General features: G+C 39.1%; 3 protein-coding genes and 1 long non-coding RNA gene across 6 annotated transcripts; 2 read left to right on the top strand and 2 right to left on the bottom strand.

Annotated features, from left to right (window-relative positions):
* Nucleotides 1–1493: 1493 nt before the first annotated feature.
* On the bottom strand, nucleotides 1494–5203 carry LOC132974964 (potassium voltage-gated channel subfamily V member 2-like). Its single transcript, XM_061039320.1, has 2 exons — nucleotides 3744–5203; nucleotides 1494–2262 (listed from the first exon to the last, which is right to left on the bottom strand). The coding sequence occupies exons 1-2, from the start codon at nucleotides 5076–5078 to the stop codon at nucleotides 1996–1998; spliced, it is 1602 nt and encodes a 533-aa protein (XP_060895303.1). The 5' UTR covers nucleotides 5079–5203; the 3' UTR covers nucleotides 1494–1995.
* A 5993-nt stretch (nucleotides 5204–11196) lies between these two features.
* LOC132973914 (transmembrane protein 150A-like) lies at nucleotides 11197–23962 on the top strand. Of its 2 annotated transcripts, none has more exons than XM_061037583.1 (8): nucleotides 11197–11305; nucleotides 15991–16255; nucleotides 16664–16711; nucleotides 16850–16936; nucleotides 17390–17457; nucleotides 19645–19772; nucleotides 19890–20067; nucleotides 21195–23962. In XM_061037583.1, the coding sequence occupies exons 2-8, from the start codon at nucleotides 16191–16193 to the stop codon at nucleotides 21494–21496; spliced, it is 876 nt and encodes a 291-aa protein (XP_060893566.1). In that variant the 5' UTR covers nucleotides 11197–11305; nucleotides 15991–16190; the 3' UTR covers nucleotides 21497–23962. The 2 variants fall into 2 exon arrangements, with proteins under 2 accessions (XP_060893566.1, XP_060893567.1); XM_061037584.1 differs by lacking the exon at nucleotides 11197–11305 and adding an exon at nucleotides 11343–11420.
* On the bottom strand, nucleotides 23849–26986 carry rnf181 (ring finger protein 181). 2 transcript variants are annotated; one of them, XM_061037585.1, is made up of 6 exons: nucleotides 26898–26986; nucleotides 26221–26363; nucleotides 26007–26143; nucleotides 25619–25734; nucleotides 25442–25516; nucleotides 23849–25332 (listed from the first exon to the last, which is right to left on the bottom strand). In XM_061037585.1, the coding sequence occupies exons 1-6, from the start codon at nucleotides 26955–26957 to the stop codon at nucleotides 25273–25275; spliced, it is 591 nt and encodes a 196-aa protein (XP_060893568.1). In that variant the 5' UTR covers nucleotides 26958–26986; the 3' UTR covers nucleotides 23849–25272. The 2 variants fall into 2 exon arrangements, with proteins under 2 accessions (XP_060893568.1, XP_060893570.1); XM_061037587.1 differs by having other exon boundaries at nucleotides 26221–26310; nucleotides 26876–26946.
* LOC132973916 (uncharacterized) lies at nucleotides 26207–27107 on the top strand. The gene is made up of 2 exons (XR_009673078.1): nucleotides 26207–26310; nucleotides 26876–27107. It is a non-coding gene; the product is annotated as an uncharacterized LOC132973916 (long non-coding RNA).
* Nucleotides 27108–27275: the final 168 nt, after the last annotated feature.

Here is a 27275-nt window from a genome sequence, read left to right as displayed (position 1 = left end):
TGGAAGTTTGCCATGTCCGTGACTATTTATAGATAGTTCCCTACGCCTGTTTATTTGTTTTAAAAAGCTGTTTGATTTTAATTTAGCCTGTATATATCGATGTTAGGCTAAACAAGATATCTCTTTTAGCAATAAATCCTGATTTATATTTTTTCTGTAACTATTAACATTTTCAAATATTAAACTTATATTAACTTTGCTGACAGATTCTAATAATTAAAACATTATGATCCTCGTTTTACCAAGCGTCCTGCTAATTCCCTATCACAGCTTTTATTGAGTCCTTGTCTACTTTGTCATTTGTTTTCTCTTACATCATTTAACACTGCAACCACTGCCTGTTTTTCCCCCAGTCCAGATGTAAAACTTGGTCCATGAAGTGTGTCCAAATCCTATTGCATTACTAAAAACAATATGTTTGGACAGTGTTACTCTTCATTCTCTACATCGATGAGCAACTGGGAAACGTGATTTAATTAACTCTGTGCAAAATACATTTGTTCAACTCATATGCTCCGAGTGCACTGTTAAAAAGTATACACCTATTCAGCAGCATTACATAATGTAACCTTTAAATCCTCATACTCAGTTTTTGATGGCAGTGTGTCAAGCGAAAGTGCAAATTTAGTTGTTGTCATTTTTGAACAATTTGGTTTGTTTTCTGTCCATCTTTTATACACACATGGAGTAGGAAAAAAAGTGTAAACATCAGTCATCTTTACTTATTGCGATTAATACAAAAATGTACTTTCCTGAAATATTATAATGATAATTGTATCTGCTGCAACTCTGTTCAAATTGCCTGCAGATAGTAAGTTACTTCAGCATCTTTTGCACTACTCACCACTGCACTGTTTCATATTTAGTCATGTAAATATTAGTCTTTGCTTATTATGTTTATTGTTGATATTTAATGTTGTACCTGTACATATGAGAGCACAGTTCACCGCAGTTAAATTCCTTGTGTGTGTATGCATACCTGGCCAATACATCTGATTCTGATTCTGATTCTAAATGATGCATGCATTTCAGACTGAGAAAGTTAGTTTGCAATAGCAGAAATCAGCCAGAAGAGGTCAGCAGAGGTGAAAGAAGGTGAACGGGTCTGTGTGGCCTGACACTTCACATAGTGATGCAGAAATACGTCAGCAGGGAAACGGTTTCATTCGCAATCAATACAATATAAACCCTGAATATAAAGAATATTTATTGGGGGGAAATGCCTGTATGTACCACATGACTTAAAAGCATGCATAACCAGTAAATCATACAGCAAACAAAGGAACATTGAAAACACATGAAAAGCAGCAATTAAATGTAAGGTGTAATGCACTTTGCAAGTCCCTGCAGAATATATCTCCTCTATGAGAAAACATATTTAAATCGTCGTAGCGGGATTTCAACAGAAACTAATGTTTGTTGCTCGTGTTTGTAGTGGTTCCTGGTTAAGCTGTCTAAAGGCTGCTTTTATTATAGTAAAAGTTTTTTCATTTATTTCTATAGCGCCCAAAACAAACCTGCAAAAGTCAAGCAGATGACAATAAAACAAATGTTCTCTGTGGCAATCTGATTAAGTTCTGCTTTAAAAATATATTAAGGTATTTTTATTCATTATGAGTTCATCATCATTAAGTAAAAAATATAGTTTTATAATAGTTTCGACAATATCAAACAGAAGCACATTTATTATTTACCTGTCCAAACTTCACTGAAGCCACATGGTTAAAAAAAATGCACTATACCATAATTGTGCAATAGACAACATATTAATGTTGCTTTTTTAAATCATTCCAAATATCCACACATGATCCCTCACCAGCTGATCAACCTCATAAGATGACACTTTTATTGGAACTTGTCAGATTTGGTACTATACTGTGGTTTTAACCCCTGTCTTATGTCTTCGTTCTATCGATTTTCCACCATCACACCCCCTTTTCTCTGAGTTTTACAGTGAAGCACACGATTTCTTTATAAAAGAAGCAACAAGGGAAATCAATATGAGTGACAGTTTTGGTTTCCCACAAAGTTCCTGAGCTTCTTTACTGTCCTTTTGGAAAACCGGACCTTCCCTCGTTTCTTTAGGGAGGCTGTGTACTCATTGGACTTGAGTTTGGAGTAATAGTCTGAGAACTTGTTGAAGAGGATGGAGATGGGCAGTCCGTTAAGGATGATTCCAAAAGAGATGCAGATGAAAGCGAAGAGACGGCCTAGGATGGTTTCCGGGTATATGTCTCCGTAGCCCACAGTGGAGATGCTGACCTGCAGGGGGAGTGAGGGTAGCAGTCAGAAACATGACCAACAAAACAGGTTTTGTGTAAATTACACATACACAGCAATTATCAAGTTCGAGGTGAAGTTAATGTCAAAACAAACTCTGGTAAAGTCTGTTGCTCTATGCAAACAATTCTGATGCCTCCACTTATTTTTTTTAATGCCCCTTATCTCCAACACTCCCCAATGAGGTGACAACTAAAACAGACCTATTCATTCTAATCAAAACCTAGTGGCATAGGTATGTATAAAAAAAAGTTTAACAAGAAACAGATTATGAATAAAACACTGCAACTCCAAACGATCATAATCAGGTTTAGGATCATTTATTTAATTTTATGGTAAGAATGCTTGTATTCATTGTTTACATTGAGTATTCCCTGTGGTTGTATTTGTATCAGAGGTTTTACACCTTGGGTCTGTTTGCCGTTTTGACAAATGCAATCAAAGTGCTTTTTAGCCTATTGGTGTGCAAATCTACATCTGTGAGAATGACCCCCATTTAAAAAAAAACAATTATTACCTGATGAAACCATTTGTTCTAAATGTTGTAATTATTGAACCTTTTTTGGTGTAAAGTGTGTTAATCAAGTGGATAGAGTCAAGGAGCCTAGGCCCCCCTATTGTCCAGTCAGTGATGGGAGGCAAAAATTAAATTAAAAAAAGAAAAGAAAAATAACTTATACTCAAATAAATGTGTAGCATACAGTAGGACATACTTTTACTGGCACTATAAATCTGCTTTACTCTTGTATCCACAATGCAAAAAAATGTTTATTAGGAAGATCCGTGTTCATGACTAATTTTTCCAAATGTTTTACGAAAATCTTTTTTTAAATGATAAATCCTGACTACAGACTGCAGCAAAACTCACTCAACTATGTCTGCAGTAGTGAATGGTGTTCCTATGCCTCATTATTACCATTACAAACATTCAGAGGATTATCATTTCCTTGCCCTAGATTAGATGTAAGATTCAGGCTCTCGGTCAAAGAGGGAGGGGAAAGATCTGTTAACAGGTTTATTCATAGCAACAGGCAGACTCAGTGGATCAAAGGTGCAGGTTGACAGTCTAACTCAAATGGGTACATTGATAGAAAAAAAAATGACTCAGTTATTCCACCTTGTAAAACTGACTGTGCAATAAATCCAAAATGTGCTATATAGAAGAAGAAGTTGAAGTTTGAATCTTCCCTCTGACAAAGCCAGTCACACACGTGGCTGACCTCCTTCTATTTGTAAGCCAAGTAGTGCTGAAGTTTAATCTAATAACATTACAGCATTTAGGGACTGTGTCAGCTGTGGAGTCATTCAAGGCCAAGGAACTTAATTTTGCTTACATCAACAGGTTACTTATGTCCATTACTCAGGTGTGGGATCTATTTAATGTGCCAAATACAAAAACTCCTCATTTGACTTTTTGTTCTGCTGGTCTTTTGTTCGGTTACATTGTACACAGACATACTTACAGCTGCCCACCACCATGCATGAGGAATGCTGGTGAAGTTTGTCTGTGGCATGTCGTGCTCCACAGTGTACACCATGGCCGAGAAGCTAAAGATCCCCATGGCGATGAAAAGGAAGAGGCAGCCAACTTGCTGGTAGCACTGACGCAGAGTGAAGCCAAACGCCCGCAGACCTGTGGAGTGTCGCGCAAGCTTCAAGATACGAAAGATCCGCATCAATCTCATGATCCTCAACACCTGGCCCAGCTTTCCCACCTGCCCCACCGCCTGTATGTCGGCCTCGTGCTTCATGTAGTTCTCATCATTGTCGAAGAACTCCAGGATGACCTGCACATACTGAGGCAGGATGGCGATCAGGTCCACAGTGTTGAGCACGCTCCTGCTGAAGGATATGAGGTCAGGTGTGGACACCAGGCGCAGCAGGTACTCCATGGTGAAGAAGGCGATACACATGGACTCTACGTATTCCCAGTAAGTCTTACCACTGAGTTGACCTGTGGGAGTCCTGTACTGCATCTCCTGCACTGTGTTCAGAGTCATCGCCACCAGAGACACCAGGACAAACAAACTGGAGGCCACCGCCATCAGCTTGGCCTTGACGGACGAAAATGGCTTTTCCATCAAGTTCCAGATGTATCGTCGCTTCTGTCCCATGAACATGTCATGAAAGAGCTCCTCATTCTCCTCAATCTCTACCTCGGCCTCCAGCTCCCTCTGAATCTTCAGCTGGTCGTTTAGCTCGTCCTGCCTCTCCTCGAAGGAGATGCGACAGCAGCGGTGGGTGTTCTTGATCCTCACACCCCAGTAGTTGATCTCCTCCAGGAAGTTTCTTGGACACAACTCGTCCTTGATCCACAGCACGCCGGTCCTGTAGAAGTTGAAGATGCTGTGGAAGACATCAGGGTCCCTGTCGAAGAAGTACTCGTTGTTGGTCACATTGTAGTCATCGCATAGGTCCAGCTTCATGCTGTGGTCTGTGTAAGTGGCCAGACGTCCTATTCTGGTCTTGGGGTACTTTGATGCCATCTTGTAGGCGATCTGGAATGATTTCCCCCCTACATTGATGTTGATCATGTAGTTTTTCTTGGTGGGTGTGATCTGCTTGGATAAGCCGTACAGGGCACTGTCATCCTCATCTTCCTCGTACTCTGCGTAGATGTCGTAGATGTCTCTGCTCAGCTCCTGCATGGAGTTCCATGTCTTTACCAGGCTTTCCTTGGCCAGAGGATAAGCAATATCCGAGGGTCTGCGATTCAGGTCTGAATCTGTGACTTTGTAGTTGGGGAACAGACTCTGCCTCCTGTTCCAAAAGTGGACCACCTTGCTGGTGCTCCCCATGTCGATCCCCCCAGACTACAGAGCAGACAGAGTGCTCTGAGCAGCATTACTGCTGGCTAATTCCCACTTTAGCTAAGCATTGAAGACATGAGCTGGATGCCTCATGGCCCCATTAATGTTGCTGACTGAGAGGATCCATGTGCTTACAGGACATCTAAATACCATTATCCCTGCTGAGCTGGCTGGCTGACATGACGTTGGCTCTGTGGCACAACCCAACCAATGCCCATCTTGAATTTACCCATATTCAGTCTGTAATTACTTCATGTTAAATCTTAAATTGCTTACATTTTTATTAGGGTGATTTAAAGAAAGACATTTCAGTGTTTTCCTCTTTAATGCTTTATAAAAGTAAAGACTCTGCCATTGCATTAATCTTGAAGAAATCCCTACAGATTACTCAAGGAAGTTTCACAGGAAGGCTATGATTGGAATTACCATTGTATGTTGTGGCATTTTTTACCTGTTCTTTGACTAAAATCAAAACTTTATAATGTTTTTTTTAATTAGATACATTAGATTATACTTAGTCATTTTTCAGATTTATATCAAACTTTTTGGCATTGTTATTGTTTATGCTTCAGACTCCTTATACTGAAGCAGAACAAAGAAGGCTGGTGGAGTCATAGAAGAGGATAAAGGCTTTAAGCATTAGTGTTCACCCTGCAGGGAGGGGCTGCAAGACTCCTTAGAATCTGAGGTGAGGGGCTGTCCCAAACCATGTTTTGTTTTTTTGTCTATATTGAAGAAACTAACTTTTTTTTTTTACAGGTCATTAAACATGTTATCTTTTCTTGTATGTATCGTAATGAAACCAACTGGAGTTTCTACTGAAGAGGAGCATCCAGCATAACTTTGCTTGCAATTAAATCCTCTTATTGGATATCAGATTATTGTCCTGCTCATTAATGGGGGCACCTGTCCAAAGATGGTGTTGTGCGAGGTCATTGGCCAATTGTATTATGAACAATAAAGCATGTTAACCTTTATTTACCTACCCTGTGCCAGCAACAGCTGACACGTTAAAACAATTAAGGAGTTAGGTTGTTAAAGCAGTTGCAGTTAAAGAGAGCTGCCAGACTTAAGATAGTCTTGTTAGTGTAGTGTGTCAAAAGCACAGGAGGTAAACTGGATTTGTCATGCAAACCTGTTCACTGGTGGAAAAACAGAAATTACATGATGGATTTATATATGCACGGCATTTTTATAGCATCCCAGCCACTGACTTTGGTATTTATGTGAGACTCTGTGGATCGGAAAAAACAATGCAATCCTAGTCTATGCAGATTAACTGAAATTCATTAACATTTAAATTATCTTTAGCTAATTAAGTGCTCTCAGTTATTTATTATTTTAAAAGCAAACTCAAGACCTACCTTTTAGTAGAGCTTTTAACTGAATCTCATTTCATCTAGTTTTCTTACATTTTGAACCTCCTGTGTTTCCTCATTTAGAATTAATGATAGCGTTTCCTCAGTACCTGTTCTTATCTAGTTATTTGACCTTAGTTTTTGGATTGTGGGATAGGGGTGGGGGAGGGAGTCATGTTGTTGCTGTTTGATTTATGTTGATGTAAAGCACTTTGTGATACATTTGTTGTATGAAAAGTGCTATACAAATAAAGTTTGATTGATTGATTGATTGATTTGCTGCTACAGCCTTTTTTGGGTCTATATGACCATTAATTTATGCTGACAAATGTTTGCTAACATTAGTAAACCTAAGATGTTGTGTAACCGAAATTACTGCATCAGTAATCAGGACAACCTGCAAAAAAGCCAGATAAGCAGAGCATTTGAATTAAATGGACTGCATCATACAACCATTCAACATTGGAAGTGCATAGCAAGCAGCACTAGTCCGAAAGATGAGTAAACTCTGCAAAAGCCTTCCATTCACTTTGTCTTTGCAGCAGGCCTTTGTTTTAAGGAGATGTTTCTATCAATTATCTATTTAGTTATCAATAAAAAAAAGTTTTTCTGTAACAAGTCAAAAATTACTATGCCAAACATAAGTGGACAAATATAATCAATCTTGCCCTCTTCCTCCAAAAACTCTGCCAACCCTGCAGTAAATACGCTCCAAATGTTGAAGTATGCAGGAGAGTACATTAGGAACATTTAGGGTTTTAACTTTTGTTCATTTAACTTTTCATTGTAAAACAAAGCAGAAGTTGGTATCTCTGTGATTGTATCTGCGTCATAGATATAGGTTTCCTGTCAGCCACTTTTGTCCGGAAGATTTATGAATCAAAGTCCCTTCAAAGCTGCTTAGGAAAACAAGGATGTGTACACGTTAATCCCTCATGAAGGTTCATAAAGCCTCCTGTCACAAAAGTCCTCCATATACGTACATGCTGCAATGTTCGGCTGAAAACAAACACACATTGTTCAGTTGGATGTTAGTGTTCAGCTTGATCTTTCTTGGATGTGATTTTTTACACTCACACACACACACTCTCACTCACACACACACACGCGCGCGCACAAACAGACACACACACTCTCACTCACACACACACACACACACACACACATACACACACACACACACACACACACACACACACACACACACACACACACACAGACACACACACAGGGTCAGCTCAAAAATATGGAGTTGCTGCTCTTAATGATTTTTTGTTTTTCAAGACTGCAAGTGCAAACCTTCTCAACAGTTTACACATGAAGCACTAAAGAACATAGAGTTTTGCAATGTCCAGATAATTTGACCAAAATTGAGAAACGACTTGAGCCTCAGAATTTTGCATACTTTTTAGCTAAACAAATGCACGATAGAGACATATGTTAAGTCTAACTATTCATTTCAGAGTCGTGACAGATTCAGATTACAAGTTACCTTGAGGTCAAACTCTTTTGCCTTTGAGTCAGTCAGTCAATCATGTAGTCTAGCAGGCTCTAAAGTGTATTAACGTATTCTCAGAAATTGACAAATTAACTTTGTGATGGTTAGTAAATCTGTCACTTGATGATCTTAATAAATTCATTATTATTGAATTAATTCACAGTACTGTTGTGTAACACCTGTGAGCTCAGGCTGACAGCATGTGTCTCTGTGAAGAACAACCATTGGTCAAATATAATGTTTTATTTGTCTCAGATACACGTCCATGTGCGTTACTTTGGCATGATTTGCTGACATAAATATTTGAAAAAAATGAAAGAGAGAGTAGTGTCGCTCTCTCCAGATGATGTTGAAATTAAAATCAAGAAAACAATCTCTCACAATCACTTTGTCACTGTGCTGTCTGACACCAAAACATCATAATATGGCTCAAATAACTTCATTTCTCCAAAGAAACCCCAAAAACTATTGCCAAATATTCAAATACAGTTAGAGGCACAGTGAGTGTTGAAAGCCTCAGCACTTAGAACACTCTTTGTTAAATTTGGATGTTTATTTGGCGCAGGATCAGCTGGCCTCAGACTTATCGGAGATGCAGACAAAACCACCGAAAGTGTTTTTTTTGGTCACAAGATAGTACAGTCTGTGGTCCTTTGCATCACATCAACTTCTGGTATACCTATTGAGAAAGTGATCACATTAAACCATTCTGTCATCACATGTGATGAAAGCCTTTTTTTAAATTTCATATGAATTATCTTGAGGATATTAATTTATTTTGGTCTTTTTTATTTATTTATTTTTATGCCAGGAAATGCCTTGTTCCACCATTGGGGTATATGGTTTGTAAATAAACTAAGAATTAAGGTCGGCTGAATTCCATTTAGCTGCTTCAGTTTCTGTCTCGTATTCAGTGCCACTGGGGCATTTAGAGTACAACAGAGCCATTGTTAATGTTAAGCAACACAACAATTGAGAGTAACTACGACTCTTTACTAAGACACATAAAACTATTTAAAATTGTGACAGTTTGAGGCTCTTCAAGTATGCACCAAATACTTCCACATGATTATGTCACCTGCCTTAAAATGGAAAACGTTATCGTCATAGAGCTTATCTGCCAATAAATTATGATAAGACTTACTTGGCATCACATTTGCTGGACAACATGAGTCCTTAGGTTGAAAAAATAGTCTCTAAATTCAAACATATTTTGACTTTAATCATTTGAATAATATTTTTTATTTTAAAACAGAGACAAAAAAAAGAGTGAAAAGACTCACTGAGCAGCAGAAGGAGCAATGATTGGACAGCTGTGATGTGGGGGTGTTGGAGCTAATTACTGTCATTAATTGCACCTGTGCTTTCCCTGCTACGTCACGATGGAAAACAAACAATTTTCTCAAAAGAGAAAGAGTATTCTGGAGCTACAAAAGAAAGCTGTGGTGATCTAGAGTCTGTTGGGGCCCGAAGAAAGAACTCACAGGGGGGCCCTCTGACAAGTGTTCATAACCATGATGTTATAAATAAACTGACATCAATGATGACTTTAATTTACAAACTTGAGTTTCACAGGAAAATTGTGCAACAATTTGAGCACTGTCTGGTTGGGCCCTCTTAGGGAAGTCTCCTAAAGTCATTGCAAAATTTGTACATTTTAAGCCCCTTCTATGGTTTAAAGTTGGTTAGCCCTTGGGGGCCCCCTACTGGCCTTTGGCCGAAAGCAGTTGCCTGCCTTTCAGGTTGACAAGCAGCACCTCTGAAAAAAAGCCTACAATTCATGTTCCACATCTAGTTGCTTCAGTTTCAGGTCCATGATGCTTACTGTCAAACGGGCATGCTAAAACGAAACAGAGCCATTGGGAATGATTACATGATGCACACACACCACACATTCCAATCTGCACACTGCACTTTGACACCCTGGACACTTTACACTGTTTACATTATTATATATTCTATATTTAATATTTTGTACATTCAAATAATCCTTTTTTAATTTTTACATTATATTCTATTGTACTGGACCCTGGACACTTTACACACTGACACTTTACACTGTTTACATTATTATATATTCCATATTTAATATTTTGTACATTCAAATAATCCTTTTTTAATTTTTACATTATATTCTATTTTACTGGACCCTGGACACTTTACACACTGACACTTTACACTGTTTACATTACTCTATATTTTATATTTTGTACATTCAAATAATTATTTTTTTATTTTTTACATTATATTCTATTTTACTGTATATATGTGTATTAGTAATTTGAGTGTTTATTGCATGGCCTTGCGGAACAGTCCTTACATTTCACTGCACATCTGTATGAGCATGTGACAAATAAAAATCTTGAATCTTGAATCTTGAATTGAATGTTAATAAGAACACATGTGCTTCTTATACAACCACTGTCTGTTTACTGTAAAAAAAAAAAAAAAAGGGACAAAAAAGACTATTTTCTTTTGTGAAATGGATCACCTGCATCATTTGTGGCAGATTAATGTTACTCTATGTGTGAGATTTTACATCAGCATTTTTTCTTGGTAATGATTGCACCACTGTTTAGGCTACAGTGTCACTCAGTTATTTTGTTTTATTTTCCCTGCTACTAATAAGCATGCTTTTTTTAAAGCTATTTTTAGGTGTAAATCACTCTATGGTGTAAATATACAGAGAAATGTGCTTAATTGTCATTTCTAAAATGAACGTAATTGAAAAAAAAATCATCATTATTGAAAGAATTTAAAAATCTAATCTAGGCAAATGTAAGCAGATAGATTACTTGACAGATTCAAACTTGTTACACATTATCAACACAGAGAAGAGTCTGACAACACTGAGAGCTTCGTCAAGTTATGAACACCGCAATGAAAGCACAGATCGTGCGATGGACCGAAAATAAGAGCTTCATATTTATCCCCACAATGTATTTTATACACTGTATTGAACCTGTAACGTAATTGATTCCTGTTGGCACGGAAGATGTAGATATCTCTTTTCTTGTTTGGAGACGAATTCAGATGATAACGCTACAGCTGATCTGCTCTTTTTGTGCAGGTTTTTGTTTTGTTTTATTTTAATCGGTATAGTGAGTAGTAATTCAAAACATGTGTTTTTAAACTGTTTAACATTTGTATCACAAAAATAATTAGGTTTGGGAGAAAACCCTTTGTTTTATGTTTAATAATGATCGTAAATCCACCCTTACATCGAAACGATCCTCATGTCTTATTTTGGTAAGCACAACCGGATGTTATTTCGGCAGCTAGCATCATCTGCTAAGAAAACGGTGTTTTTAAAGGGAAACCAAGGTTGTTGAGGTCTGAGGTGGCTTAGCGGGTTGAAGGTAGGTGTTGTCTCATTGTTGTGCACTAACTGTCTGAGTACTGTGGCTTTTCTTCATCTCTAAACGTCGGTTGTTTAACAGCGTATCACTTAGGTTAGCGGAAATCAAGACGTGGGTAAGTGTCAAGTGAAGACCGCGGGTAAAGTGGAAGCTAACCAGCTAGCTCTGCTGAAGCTAACGCAGCTAACGGGGACCGTGTCCCGGTCTCCCGGAGCCGGAGTGATGTCGCTCCGTTTGTGGGGCTGCTATAGCGTGGATTACATTATACATACAATTCGGGGTTTACAATAAAATACACTGTCACAGTTGAATCTAGTTTTGCAGGTTCAATGGCGAGTATCGTATGAATGGCAGCGGGGGGTGGTCGTGTTATGGCCCCCTGCACATGAACACACAGACTGCTTTTCAGGAAGTCAGTGTTGAACCTTCTTCTGAGAGGCTGAATTATATTTAAACAAATATTATAGTCGGTCTACGAAATGACAAATGGTGTTACACTGGAACCTTTTTAGTAACTCATTATTTGATCTCCTGTCCTCTTTAAAGTGTGCTGTAATGTTTGTTTGAACATAATGAATCAAATATATTGCAGGTTATTGTGCTTATTATAGAAACAGAAGAAGTTTGCCTTGTCATGTCTGCAGCAGTTTGAAAAAAGAGAAATAAAACACAAGAATTCCTTATAGGTGGAAAGTTAACCTTTTGGTGACTGACAAAAAACAATATGGAAACTCTAATAACGCAGTCCTCTAAAGTTATTTATTCTCCTGTTGTTTCGTTTTGATGTGAAGTTTCTTCATTTGAGGTCACTTGTTCTGTTGAAATGCTCTCTGATGCTTTCACTAGAGACAGTAATTGGCCTACTGGTTTTCTCTCTTACTTAAATCCAGACTGATGACTCCCACAGCTTAAAACAGATCTGACCATAATTGTAGCTTTTACTGTCGGTGGTTTTGTAAACCATAATGCATGCTTAACAATGCACATTGTTTACATGAGACCCTAAAGGGACTATGTTGGGTTGGAAAGGGGGCTTTGGTGACCTTTTCACACCTCCCTCTTTTGCTCCAGATCAGTGATACTCAATCCGAGGCTCTCGAGCCACATGTGCCTCTTTTAGGTCCTACTTGGAGAAAACAATCCAAAGTAATTATTTAAAAAAGGGAAACATTGTCAGCAGAAATTATTCTTTGCAAGTCATGTCACTGTGTTTCTTCACACATATTTTAGGAAAGAAAGAGGTTTATTGAGTGTGGTTCTTGCAGAAATATTTTTTGGTCAATGTGGCTCTTAAGTCTAACAGGGCTGAGTACCACTGGTCCAGATGGTTATTTGTCTGCAACGTTACATGATTGGCTGTTTTGTTTTACTTGTCTTTCTGCAGACATGTTTTAATGTTTTCTTTTATGTCCCCTTCTTGCTTTGATTTGTAAGCTTTATCATCTGGTTTCAACATTGTAAAATAACCTTAACTTACAGTCAGTATTTTGGCCTTTGCTCAGTGTGCCACAATTTAAAGTGCTTCATAAGCCTCTGCAAACACTCAACTGCTGACAGTATACGTTCTGAAGAGGGTACAGCTACCATGTACACCGAACCATGTGAGGAAAAATGGCTACACTCAAACGCTGAGAGCAGGCGAGCTACAAGGATGTGTGCAGCAAAGCTGTGTGTGAACGTACCCTTTTGTATCCCTAATATTTGCTTATTATGGAGAAGACCATAGTTCAGGGAAACCTGTAAAGTCCAGGTTAAAATTATTTATTAACTCCTGAGAAAAGGAGGCTAATAACACAACAGAATAATTCTATTTTTATACAATGACAATAAAGAGTTTATCTTATGGGCCCAAGTGTTTGGCCAGCAGCAGTGTCCAAACAAAAACTGATCAACAAAAAGTTGAAGTTCTGACAAATGTTATAAGTGCAAACTGTTTTGTTTTTTTTATTGATGTCCACACAGATGGAAGAGCTTGTGTGGCAGAAGGAGGGTGGGAGAGTTATTTTATCCCAAAGTGATAACCTTAACCTTAAAGTTAACCTTTAACCAAACAAGACCCTCCTCTTATATAGCCACATGCACACCTGCTGACTTCACACAAAACATGCACCTCTAATTGCAACTGTGAAGTGGCACACTACATAAATGTCACTTTTCCTTGCTCTTTTTTTTTTTTTACAATGTCTGTATCATATGTTGCTATCAATAAATCTATGAATTAATGAACTTGACAAGGAGACTAACAAGGATCAGCCGAAGTTTATAAAGTTTATAGCATATAAGTCTAAATGTTTATAACGCTGCCTTAACTGTTAAGTTTGACCTTTCTTTGGGAACAAGAGCTCCTTTTTAATTTGGATTAGCTCAAGACAAGTTCACCTTAGTCCACTGTATATTCCCTCTGAGCAAAGGACATACTTGTAACTGTACACTGTGTAAAGTGATGCAGCCTGTGTTGTTGCTACACCCTTCCCTCCAACACAGAGCTGACCAAATCCTGGCTCTTTCACGAGGGTACACGTTGTCCTGACAATTCTTAATCCCATTTATCTTGCAAGTAAATTATCTCCAGGATGTGTTTGTCTTGTGTGTTCCAGGGCTTGTGTAAACAGTTGTGTCCCTTTTTAAAAAAAATAAAAGCCACAATGAAAAATGGACATGATCAAATAGTAGGCAGGCTGACTCATCTCAGCCATTTTCAGCCAACAGCAGGTAACTTTTTTAATTATGCTGAGTCAGAAAGCAAACTTCTATATTATTTACACAATTTCATGCAAGTATTTAACATCATCTTGTTCATTGATGTATGTTTTTAAGTCCTGGATATTGGCACCAAAACTTGCACAATACTCAAAAAAGATCAAGATATAATTTATTCATCATAGAAAACATAGAGCATTTCATGTAACAACATCTACATATACATACATGTAAAAACACCTTCTTGCAGCAGTAACATATTGGCGTATTGCACAGCCCCTTGGCACATCCTACATTACCTGTTATTCAGAATATTAACAGATTTTGTCAAAAATGAATGTTTGTAGCGGTTCAGCCTGGTCTGAGGGACCCTGAATCCTCTTCCAGAGGGTAAAAGCTGAAACTCAGAGTTAAGAATGTGGGTAGGATTAGACACTATTTGCTGTGCTTGTCTAACAACAGACTGCTCATAGAGTGTTTGGAGAGATCGATGTTTTTTAACACCCATGATTTTAGAAGCAGTCTGCACAAGACGAGTTAGCTGTGACTATAACTGAACAGACAAGTGACCGTACCAGGCTGTTGTCCCGTAGCTGATCATGCTTTCACAAACATTGCGGCACCCAGGTGTATTTCCTGGTTATGCACGGAGGTGAAATTCTACACGTTTCCACTCAGCCTGTACATTAAAGTTGTAATAATGTCACTGATTATTTAAGTACAACATTTTTTCTAGGCCAGAGTTTAAGAAATGAAACATCTTCTTTCTGAAGAGAGAGTTGGAATTTGTTTGCAATTTAGGATGTCATTTTTCTAGCTTTCCAGGCAACACTTTTGTGATGGTGGTTAATGAGAAAATACTTTTTCAGTGCCGGAAAAATTTCCTCTCCAATGTAGGTCATGCTTTTATCACTTAAGAAACATCAGTAAACGGAGAGCATTAGTGTCATCTACAGAACTTGAGTCGATCGTAGATGCCTTTGTCTCATCCCGTATTGACTATTGTAATGCTCTTTCCACTTCACTCAGCATGTCCGCCCTAAATCGTCTCCAGTCAATCCAGAAGCTGCTGTTCCAATACTCACCAGGTCAAACAAACGGTCTCACATCACTCCCATACTGAAATCTCTGCGCTGGCTCCCTGTGGCTTAAAGGATTAAGTTTTAAATTCTCACCCTACCCTCACTTTTAGAGCTCTTCATGGTCAGGCCCCAGAATATTTGACAGAACTCATTCACCCGTATTCACCGACCCGTTAGCTAAGGTCCAACACCCTACACCTGCTGCCTGTCCCACAGACACATTTTAAGACTTGTGGTAATCGTGCAGTTGAGGCCATAGCACCAGTCCTTTAGAATTACCTGCCCATCTTATGTTCTTCTGACTCTGTTGAGTCTTTCATAAAGCAGCTAAAATTGTTTTGTTTCGACAGGCCTAGGGTAATCATGTCCACCCAGTCTACCTGTTGATCTATGTTTTACTGTGCTAACTGTTGTTCCTGGTGATAGCAGGATTTCATAATGTCGGTCCATGAACAACTCGTTTGTTCCTGTTTTTATTACCTTTGTGTTGTATTTAAATGATGTAAAGCACTTTGGGACCTTTGTCTGTGAAACGTGCTATATAAATAAACTTTACTTATCCAGCAGTCCAATAATAGGCCTTTTCCACTAAGTACACCCATCACCAGTTCAACACTATTTGATTTGACTTTTGAGCTCAAGAAAAGCTCACAGTGATGTGAAGCCATTTCCTAAATGTTTATTCCTAGTATACAGTCACCAGGCACAGTATGGATGTGCACGTCAGCTGGCTGTCACCTTCATTCTTTGCGTTTGGTCTTTGTTACTTCATGTTCTTAAAGTAAGCATCGTGTCAAAACTGGAAGCACCAACATAGCATACTGTTTGCATCCTAAGTGATTTGACATCAAATAAAAAAATGTACTTAAAGTTTTATAAATTCTTTTTTTTTTTTTTTTTCAGGTTGCTGCTGGTTGCAGGCCCCTGTGGAGCAGAAGAGCTGTGCCATTCCCCCTATTTTTCCCCTTGTGTGTTTCCCTGTGTGTTAGTGACCCCGCACCCCCACCCACCCTCCACCTGATCCCTCCTGTCGTGTTGCCCTTCCTGCCCGAAGCCCCCCTCTCACCCCATGCTTGGGACAAAGCCAGCTCACTGCCAGCCCAATGACTGCCTGGATCGTCCTGCCTGTCAGCCTGTCTGCCTTCTCCATCACAGGAATATGGATAGTGTGAGTTAGAGATTGTGTGTCACAAGTAAACATAATGTGATGGGTCAACAAGTGCAGATTTAAAGAGGTTTGTAAATGGGCATCACAAACTATTTGCATGATGAAATTTGCAAACAGGATTGTGTTCATGTGCAAAAATACAACTAGAGATGTCTACTATGACAATCAACATTAAAAAGTATTTTTAGAAATAGAAAGCCTTAATTGTTACTATACAATACAACAGAAAAGCATACAGGTGTCCACAGCAACATCCAACTTGCATTTATCTCATCCAGTGAATATCATTTCTAGCATTCTACTCAAGCCCAGTTCAATCTTCTCTCTTGTGAACTTGTGTCATCAGTATTCAGAGTCCCCTGTTCAACCATGTCTCGCTTTAATCATGGTGTGTTCTTCACCCCACAGGTATGCCATGGCTGTGATGAATCACCACGTTTGTCCTGTGGAGAACTGGTGAGTTATTTTCCTCTTTTTTTTTATCAGATGATATGGGCTTAACACTCTAGTAACCCTCATTTAATTCTATGATATCTGAACACTTCCAAAGTTACCAAAAGGGAATGAACTGAACTCATTGTGTCACTGCCTCAGGTCTTACAATGTAACGTGCACAGAGGAGCTGCCCCGACCAGGCTTCCCAAAGACATGCTGCACCATCCAGGACATCCCCCTCATCAGGTCTCTTGTTCTACTTCTCCCCCTATCTGCACGTCCAGGCTTTTTTTCAAACAATTTAGTGTCAGCATAGGCTCAGAGGCATGAATTAGCACCTTGTTATGTTGTGGCTCTGTGACAGTCATTAACACACGCGTTGCATAAATTGCATTTGTTTAATCTGCTAATAAGCCTCTAACCATGGGCAAGTACAAAAGCCCTCTTGTAAAAAGGCATCATGAGGCTTGTAGGCTTTTCTGCACTGAAGGTAGATGAGAGTGCCCGTCAAAATGTAAACACTACAGGGTTAGGGTCAAAGTTCCTTTACATTCTTGAATTAGGAATGTAGTTACATATGTCTCAAAAGTGGCTTTTGTTATTGTTCTACATGGATAGGAAAACTTGTACATAAATTGTGGTCTTGCATACAGTAAGATATGTAGAATACTGAAGCTGTTTTGTCTCCATGTTTTCCAGTAAATGTGGCTCCTTCCCTCCTGAAAGTTGCCTGTTCAGCCTCATTGGCAACGTTGGAGCCTTCATGGGTAAGATCTTATTCTAACACAAAGACAGCTAGATACCTTAAAACACACTCCACAACACAGAACGACACGACTAAACTTAACTTTTAGTGAGCTCTTGATCTCTACTCGTCATGAAGCTGTCTGTTTACGAGTGGAGCTGCTGGGATGCTGCTCAGCATTATTTTGTTTGGATACCATTATCTCCCTCCGTTAATACCTTTTCCAATGCCTGTTGGAAGCATTTCCACTCTCAAGAGAGAAGGTCGATGCCTCTGCTCTGGCTGACTAGAGGTCAGCCGGTCTCCCTTCTGTTGAAAGATAATTGGACTGATCCTATTGTCAGACTTCTGGAGACTTCACCATTAACTTAAAGATAATGTCGTCAACTCGTCTTGATGAGGATAAGAAGAGGTGACATCGTAGTGATATTAGACAAGTTATACCTTTTTTCTTTTAACCCTCAAATCATTAATCTTAATCATGTAATGTTTATTATGATGTGTGCTGCTGTCCTCTTGGCCAGGTCACCCCTGTGAAAGAGATCTTGATCTCAATGGGTTAATTACCTGGTTTAATAATGGTTAAATAAAAAAAAATAATGTCTTATAAATGTCATAAAATCTGATAAGATTTGAAGTTAGAGGCATTTAAATCTGTACATGCATGAAAACAGTTGCTGTAAAAATAAAATTAAAGTTGATACTTAAAAAAAAAAAAACTCTCTCTCTGACAGTTGAGTGTTACTCTCTTAAAGTATTAATTTTATTATCTATCCCCTTAGTAAACCATTGACGACACACAACCAGATATTGTATGAAAAATATGAAGCTGCTTGAAGTCTATATCCATCGTAGCTTAGCATAAAAACTAGCTACATCCACCCTGGCTGTATCAAACTGTTACACAGTTCTCCTACTAGTTTTCTGAAGCTCATTGATAAAAAAGATTGTTATACAGGAAATGCTGACTGTAACTTTAGCTGGACCAGTGACTTGAAGAGTCTTGACTCTTGACATCTCTGCAAGGTTGCTAGGCAACCAGTGAAGACTCATGACAGGTTCTATGTGCCAAAGGAGTTTAACTACACCCACTGTATGAATTTAAGAGTGGTGGAAAACTTCTTATCTATCTCTCAGTAAGGAAGGTATATTTCCCAAATAAGGAACTATGTCTTACATATTTGCATATTTGATATCCAAAAAATTAAGTTTGCTGAATATCTGATTTAATCTGAGTTAGCCAAAGATTGCAGCATTTTGCTCTTGTTAAAAGAAAAGCCATTATTCTGCATGAGGTGTCTGTCTGCTCTCTTTGTGTGTTTTATTAATCCTCCATGGGGCCTACAGACGTCAGCCACTAGCCTTGAAGAGAAACAGAGGGGCCTGAAATAGCCTGTGCTCTCTAATCAATAATGCATGCAGCTTTCCTTCCACTTCCCCCCTCTGTCCTCTCCTCCTGTATGTACCCTCCATGACCCTCCTCCTCCCCCTGCCTTGTTTATTACCACTCAGCTGTGCCCATATCTTACCCATCTGCCCTTGATTGTAACCCCCCCCCCGCTGCATTCACTATCAATCCTTTTTTTTATTCTTGTATGTATTGCTCTTTATTTCTAGTCCTCATGCTTGCCCTTGCATTATGTCTAAACTTAATTTCTGTCCTTAAGTCCTTGTTTTCTCAGCGTCTTTCTTTCTGTTTGTCCCCAACTTGTGTATAAGCTGTCAGGATGCTTTAACTGGTGGTTAGTAATGTTAAACTATTTTTACTGTTTAATTTCCATGGTGTTGGTACTGTAACAGGCACAAAATTGCACGATTATAGTTTACAAACAGAAATGCTATGTCTGCCAAGAAAAGTAGCCTCTTAAGTAACCAGGAACGGAAGCAGTAAAAAAAAAAAAACTATAAAACACTCAAAGAGTGTAACGTCAGCAGGATGGCTGCAGTCACATGACACGTCACCAGCTACAGATAAAAACTACAAAAACTAGCAAGAATGTTTAAACAACTATTTTGATCTAACAACTGAAAGAGAAAAATGTCTGCAAAAACTTAAGATTTCTGATTTCCCCATTCAGTATTGAAACAGAAAGATATTTATTTATCAATAGCTGCAACCTTTGTGTTCACTCAGAGGTATATAATGACTGCTGTTTTTTTTCTCTCTATGTTAATTGTAAATGTGCATTTCTCCTCCTGTGTCCTGCAGTGGTGATGGTGTGCCTTCTGCGCTACGCCCAGGTCATCGAACACAGCCATCGATGTTGGGTGAACACCAGCGCTCTGGTGTCCGGCTGTACCAACGCTGTGGGTCTGGTCATGGTGGGAAACTTCCAGGTAACATCTGCTAACACAAACACTCTTGATTATGATATTGGAAACTCTTGTTTCTTTTCTTTTTTTAATTCAGTGGATTCAAAACGAACTCGTCTGACTGAAGCGTCTGTTTTGCAGGTTGATCACGCCAAATCTCTCCATTACGTTGGTGCTGGGGTGGCATTTCCAGCAGGGCTGCTGTTTGTGTGCCTGCAGTGTGTGCTCACCTACCGGGTGGCAGTGACCGCCCTCGACTACTGGATGGCCCACTTCCGAGTTGCTCTGGCACTGGGTGCCATGATCTCCCTCGTCCTCAGTATCCTTTACTTACTACCCCCTTTGTTGTGCAGAGACAGAAGCTTTGTGCTTTTGTTCTTTGTCTTCTAGCCGCTCAAGGTTTGTTTTGATCAAATACATCATATCATTTTAATTACCTTTCACTATTTGGCCTTTTACATGAGAGATTTTTTAATGCGGTATAATAGAAAACACAGGTGTGACTTATAGTCTTAATAATGGCTGCCTCACTTTTACGTCGCCTAGTTTAGTGTCCTTATACTTAGCCATTGTTACGCTTTTCTGTTTTATTTGCTCAAAACACAAATATCTACTGTAAAAAAGCTCTATATGACTTCAGTCAAATCATTAAATCCCAGTCAGAGCAGGAGATGTCAAGGTTAATCATTACATGTGGATCAAACCAGTGAGCCTGCTGGTTTTCCTCTCCTTATCCCTCTGCTATCCCTCACACTTCTGTTCAGATCAACATGTTGGTCCTTCAACCTTCAGACAGAACATCAAGTCCATAATAACATATGTGCTCACTTTCTCTCCCCCTCTTTACTCGTTTTATTCCGGCCTCTCTTCCTCGCCTGCCTCTTCATAATGTCCTGCCAGAAACACGACAGTCTGACGGGGTTTTAAACTGTCAGCCACTTTGATTCCTCTGAGAAAATAACAGTCTGTTTTCCAATCAGCAGAGGACTCTTCATGAACAATGTTCACTACCACTACTATAATGTTCTCCTATCTGGAGGCAGTTAGTGGGTTCATGTGTTTCCTCCACTACTCATTCATTTAGTTATTTTTGTCATCTCATTGTCTGTTTGGAGACAGAGATTAAAATCTATCCATTTTAATGATCCCACAAGAACAGTCAATCCCCTGTGAATATACAGTTACACATTCATTGACTATATGTTATTTTTAATTTCATCTTTTTAATGGACAAAGCCAAAGTCATTCATATTCATCCCTGATCATGTTATGAATTCACATCTGGGCCCCTGAGGTTAAGCTGCTTGTCACATATCTCATGTCATTATTTAAGGGATTTGCTTCAGGCTATAACCACGTTTATTCTCTCTTTCAAATGAAGTTAAAAAACAAAAAGGAGCTCTGTTTGTTGAGATGTTTGTCCTCCTTAACGTCTCCTCCCCCAAGGTGGCATCTTCTTCATCCACGAGAGCTTCGTCCTGCAGCATGTCGCTGCCATCTGCGAGTGGGTCTTCACCGTGGACATCCTGGTCTTCTACGGCACCTTCACCTACGAGTTCGGCACCGTCACCAGTGAAACCATAATGACCTGCTTGCAGCAGAGCCACCACCTCGGCTCGGGGGTCATCATCGGCCCCAGGGCGCGGGGCTCGGCGATGGGCAGTGCGACCAAGGGCCTCAAATCCCCCGGGGGAAGCAGCACATCCACACATCTCAACTGTACCCCTGAGAGCATAGCCATGTTGTAGCTCTGCAGCAGCCCCACGTCTCCCTGCAGAGGGGCTTCAGGGGCTTCCCTTGGACGGAGAGACGGCAGAGGCAGCATGTGGAGAGAGAAAGAAGTTCTTATATCTTTATCCATCGAACCAACACCAATCTATAACACTATCTTCTATTTTTATTCCAAACATTGGTGAAAGCCCCCTACAGTCAAAGTCACCGTCTCTGCAGCGATGTTGACAGGAGGGCTGAATGTGTGGAGCCAGTCTGAGTACTGGAACCATGAATGTTTTCCAAGATGGCTGTTTATTGGGCAGTTCTTCACTAGAGTAGTTCTTTTATAAATGTGCATCACCAGTATGCCCACAAAGTTCCTCTCCCCCCCTCCTCCGACACTCTCATGATCGCCCCGATGCTTTGTGGCCCACCTGTTCTGGCCTTTTTCATATCTCTGCACGGCACACTTTTTGAACGAGAGAAAAACAATTCATGTTTCAGTTTGCATAGTGAGTAGAAAATATTGAATGTTTGAGAAGTGACTAGTCAACAGTTATGTATGTATGTTTGCCAGGCTTTAAGTACATGGCCTTTTTATTCAATTGAGCCCAAATTATCCAGAAACAAATCATTTCTGCTGGCTGTTTAATTTGGCTGCACAGACAAATTACGATGGTATTTAACACAAATATTTATACACGTTTCATGAGCCATTTTCATTCTTGAGGTCACAATCCATTATACTGACACGTGAGAGCAGAAAGGCTGCTCAAAACGTTATCGATCTGTTCTAATGTAAAATGCAAACATCATCAAGTGCATCACAATCACATTTGAGAGTGAGAGTCTGTGAAGTCCTATCATGACTTTCTCCAAAAGATGCTCCTTTGATTACTGTTTCTTCACATTTCATGCTACCTTACCTTCATTCATGTCCGGTGCAATAATTAACATCAATCACCTGATGATTCGAGCTCCCTGGGAGGGAAATATGCCTTTTTTCAGTGAGTTGGAGTTGAACACAGGGATTTTGTTTTTTAAGAAGTGACAAAGATATTTGAAGTGACCTACAGCTTATAGTAAAACTCAAATCTGACAATATTACAGACCTTGTGTACACACTAATTTAATTCCAGGCTGGACCCGCTGGAAGCCTTATTTGAGTTTTAAGAATCTTTTTTTGTTACATATAATGTTACGTGAAGCCTTTTTAGTTGTTTTAGGGGGCGTTTTGTCTGCAGGAGAGACCTGAGAGGTGAATATGGTGCCTGTTGAACTCGTGCCATAAACCTCATGGTGTCAGAAAAGTGTTACAGATACTACTAAAGGTTTATTTGATAATGAGGTTTTGTTTTTATTTCCTGTTGCCATTTTCTCCTGAAGTGATAACCACATTTGCAGACTGCCACAAACAAGCACTGCTCAAAGTAAAGCTGACAAATGCCAACACGTTCACGTTACACAGATTACGCTTCTGTTCAGGTTTGTCTTTTGAACTGTTCGAGAGGTTTGCTTTATTACCCACAAATACACTCACAGCGCTCTGTCATCTGTGTAGTGTTGATCCATCTTTGAACAGTCTAACCACTGGATGCCAGCAATACGTGTTTTGAAAAAGGTCACATCACCTACCTCTATCTTTTGTGGGTCTGATGTTTTGAGGATGAAGTTTGAGTTCCAGCACGCTTTCCATCTTACAATGGTTTTAAGAAAAGTATTTCATGTGTCAGTGTTTCAGCAGTCTTACAAAGATCTGTTAGTCAGGAGCTGCTGTTATAAAATATGTGTAATCATGTGTCAGGCCACTTTTCTTTTGTGCAAATGTTTTATCTACCTTTTCTTTCTGGGACTACAGCAATTCTGATCCTGCCAAAAACAAAGAGTGGAATCCACTGGAGTGTTGTTGGTTTTCTGTCTGTCAGCAGTAGGTGTATGAATCTGTATGAGTGCACTGTTTTAGCCTTATCCCTTCTCCTGTGACAGGGGGAACAGTTCCTTTTTTTGTTTTCTATGATTTTTGTGTTCAGCTGTAGCCTTTTTCACCAAACTGTAATTATGTCACAAGAAGTGACGACAACCGGCAGCTTGTATGACCCTCACATCAGGGTTTGGATCTATTCTGTAACGGCATCTACTTCATAACACCATGCTCACAGGCCAAACTTTCAAGGTGTTTTCTTTTTGTTCCGTCAGTAAGCCGTCATATGGTATCTCTGTTAGTGGGAGAAAGGCTGCCTGACATGTACAAGTCTTGAACTCCAGTTACAACACAGAAACAAAACTGCTACAAAAATGTATTGGTCTCATTTCCTGGTTTGAAAAAATCTGTAAGAGAATGGTAACGGAAGAGTCCGAGAAATCCCCCAAAAACAAGTCCACACAGATGATTTTGTTTCCTTTTATAAAGTCTGTAAATATGTATGATTTGTCTATCATTTAGGTATTTTCATTTGACAGAGATTTATATTCAAATATGAAATAAAAAAGATAAATTATTAGCAGAAGTATTGCATGGTTTGTCATTTAAGCCCAGAAATTACATTTGATTCGTAAAGCAAATTTATCAGGCCGCTGCTGCATGAAACAAATGACATCAACGTATACAGAGAGGAAATGTACGAGCACCAGCTGCCTGAAACTTTGGCTAACAGCCTAGGAGTGGTTGATCATATAAAAACAAGATCTATTTATTAGCAAGCAGATATAGAAACAATTTCCAGCAGATCAGAAGACAAATAATGGCTCACTGTTCTACATGAATACAAAGAAAACAGCTGGTTAAAAATCCCGGTCAGTCTGTGCCGTGTCAGAGCACAGTGTCAGTGTTAACAGAACGTGGAGGAACATGAGGAGCTGTAATGTCATTCAGAAGAATCCAAACCACTTCAGAGCAGACTGATTTAGTCATAAACTGTTTCTGATAGAAAAGAGAAACAGCTTCCTCAAACAGCAAAACATCACGGGATGAGTTGAGGGGAAATTCCAACTTCACAATTTAATCAGCATGAGGACAAAGAGTTGTTAAATGTTTTCTAAGGCTCTAGAGAAGTTGTTTTTTATACAAGAGAATCCTTCAAGCTGTGGCCTTACAGTTATAGGACGCCTAGATTAACATCTAAACATAACTGCACGATAATAAGCGTACAAGTCAGCATGTTTGGAGTTTGAGCCATGCTTTGGAACAAAAATAAGGATAGCGCATCGTCTGCTGATTTGAACAACTCTCTCTGACAAGCACCTAGAATCTATGAAGGGAACATTTCTAATACTACAGGAATGGAGGACAAATATTATTATGACAAGAACAACTCAACATTTCCTGAGAAATACACAGAACTGAAATGTTTCAGCGCATTATGTTACCTTACAAATGGAAAAAAAACAAAAACATTCTCAATCTTAAAACAATTTAAACGTGACAATGAGCATGTCGTTCTGCTGCGTTCACACCGTGTCAAAGAATGGAAAGAGGAGGAAACAAGTTCAACAGGGTTGCTTATCATACAAAGATCTGCTGCAAATCATTACGTAAATATATTGCATTATGAATGTGTAATACTGGGTTTTATGTACACCAATTTCTTGATAGGTTTTATAAATATATTGAAAGATTTTGTAGATGTCACTTGTTTAAATTCTAGTATCAAAACTACAAATGTGAAGCTGATATTGGATGTTTTTTCCCCCCCATTCATGAAATGACATTGTGTAGAAAATAGCAAAATGGCAGCATTATATATATCCTGAAGCTTTCTTTTATTCTGTAAAATTGTACCTAACTACAAACTTCTAGCACAGAACTGTCCCGTCATGTATACATGGCTCCATGAAGGTCTTCTAGCCGGTGCTCTGCCTGCTTCCTTCTCTCCTGCAGGACAGGAAAAAAACATCTATTCAGCGAGAGTCTGTTATCATATTATACGCATGTTAGAAGATGGTGATCATTTAAACCATTCAAAGTGTAATCACACACTCACCTTGTCTTTTTTAAACTCCTCATACTCTGGATTGTCAGTCGGCAGTTCAAGTCGGCAGAGAGGACACGAGTTGGTCTATGATTGCGAAAACATTCAAAGAGAATTCTCAGTAGCTGCTCAAACGTTTCCATTACATGTGTCTGAACTACATGTATTTAAAGGGTAACTAATCTTTACCTTGCCCAACCAGGGCAGTATACATCCTGAGTGGAAAAGGTGTTTGCAGGGCATTTCTCGAACCGTTTCTTGCTCCTCAAACTCCAGTAGACACACGGGACACTTGAGACCTTTGTCTGGGAGAACAAACAAAGAACATTTAATCCTTCAGCTATTACTAATCAAAGAAATATCTTAATTATATTACTTTCCTGCATCAGTATGTATCATATGTCTCACACTCAAATCCAAGCACAAGTTTAACTAAAGGGAAAACTAAGCATTGCTGTTAAAGCATGATACCTCCCTCTGTGAGTGTCAGTGCCTTCCTCTATATCTGTAATAGTCTAGCTGACCAAAGACCTGAATGTACAACATGTTAAATTCTACTGAAGGTGAAGTCCGTCACCTGCTTGCTCTGGAGAAATGACGACCAATGTGAGGGTCTGAACAGCTGCTTTGGCAGCCGGAGGAGGAAGCCGCTGGTCCCAGTCAGACAAGTCAAAGGCTCCAGAGTCAATCAGGTCCAAGCCCTGCATTAAAGACCTTTAAGAAGAGCAGCAGTCAGTCAGAGCACTGCATCATTTATTCATGTTAAAGCATCATAATGTGCTCGGCCTCACCTGGCCAGCTCGAGGAGTGCATTCTGACGGTACTGCTCCTCAGGGTTGGTGGGCTCACAGTCGTGTTCATCAAAGTACGAGGCCATTGTTGTGCAGAAAAGTCCTCTTTGCATTAAAATAGCACACGGATAACTGAGGTTCACCTTTTTATCAAAAACAGATTTACATTCACAGCTGATATGTAATTTAAGATATTTTACAACAACTGTATTATTACTGATAAGAGAACAAACATCGTTTTAATGTCACTCCAGGACATTAAAATGTGTCAAACATCAGTGTACAGATGTGACTCTCAATATATTGGTTTTTTATTCATACAATACTACAATTTAATATAACTTCCAAAAGCTAATCTATAATTTATCTAATAATAAAAACTTCATTAATATAAAAAAGAAAGGATTGTTTCCACCGAACTATAAAGTTTGATCAGTAAGAAAGATTTAAACATTATTAAACATTAGAAACGTGATTTGTGACTGTAGTAAATGTGTCATATAGTAAATGTTTGCAGTGATAAATGTTCTGACACAAATAAGTTATTACTGACATTTATATTGTTGTTACAGAGACGTGTCCAAAGCTAAAGTCTAACGTGGGTGATATTTAATAGACCTATAAGGAGAATCATTTACAAACAAATGATATTCAGACTGAGAAAAAAATACACTTACCTGAAACGTTAGCAACAAAAACAAACAAGTCATTCTTCCGGGTATGACAACTGTAAACATGTGGGATTTGGCCAATCACAAAGTGGAACCACGTTACATTTCTTCTTCTTTTAAAAATCCCGGAGGCTGACAAACAACAATGTAGCATTACTGCCACCATGTGGTGTGAGGCGTGTACTGCCTGTGAAAATCTATGGACTCTTCTTCATCTGCCTAGCGCCTTCATGACTCTGCAGAAAAACCTTATATACAAACAGATGATTAGTCCCCAAGGATAATATAAAGGTCAAGGTTTCCATGTACAAACTTACACTTAATAATTAAAAATCATACGTTTTTTCCAACTAGATGCTGAGACTTATTTACTTTTTGAAGTTT

Source organism: Labrus mixtus, chromosome 5 (genome assembly GCF_963584025.1).
Source record: "Labrus mixtus chromosome 5, fLabMix1.1, whole genome shotgun sequence".
Classification (NCBI taxonomy): domain Eukaryota; kingdom Metazoa; phylum Chordata; class Actinopteri; order Labriformes; family Labridae; genus Labrus; species Labrus mixtus.
The sequence above is the reverse complement of the archived record's forward strand: the minus strand, read 5'-3'. Positions and strand labels throughout refer to the sequence as shown.

Bases quoted from the DNA above. Each gene is read 5' to 3' on its own strand.
- LOC132974964 (XM_061039320.1), bottom strand. From the start codon at position 5,078: ATGGGGAGCACCAGCAAGGTGGTCCACTTTTGGAACAGGAGGCAGAGT. The intron at 2,263-3,743 runs GTAAGTATGTCT...CTCCCCCTGCAG, and splicing joins ATGCATGGTGGTGGGCAGCT to GTCAGCATCTCCACTGTGGG.
- rnf181 (XM_061037585.1), bottom strand. From the start codon at position 26,957: ATGTTTACAGTTGTCATACCCGGAAGAATGACTTGTTTGTTTTTGTTG. The intron at 26,364-26,897 runs GTAAGTGTATTT...TTTGATAAAAAG, and splicing joins TTTTGTTGCTAACGTTTCAG to GTGAACCTCAGTTATCCGTG. The intron at 25,735-26,006 runs GTGACGGACTTC...TTGTTCTCCCAG, and splicing joins CATTTCTCCAGAGCAAGCAG to ACAAAGGTCTCAAGTGTCCC.
- LOC132973914 (XM_061037583.1), top strand. From the start codon at position 16,191: ATGACTGCCTGGATCGTCCTGCCTGTCAGCCTGTCTGCCTTCTCCATC. The intron at 16,712-16,849 runs GTGAGTTATTTT...TCACTGCCTCAG, and splicing joins GTTTGTCCTGTGGAGAACTG to GTCTTACAATGTAACGTGCA. The intron at 16,937-17,389 runs GTCTCTTGTTCT...CATGTTTTCCAG, and splicing joins CAGGACATCCCCCTCATCAG to TAAATGTGGCTCCTTCCCTC.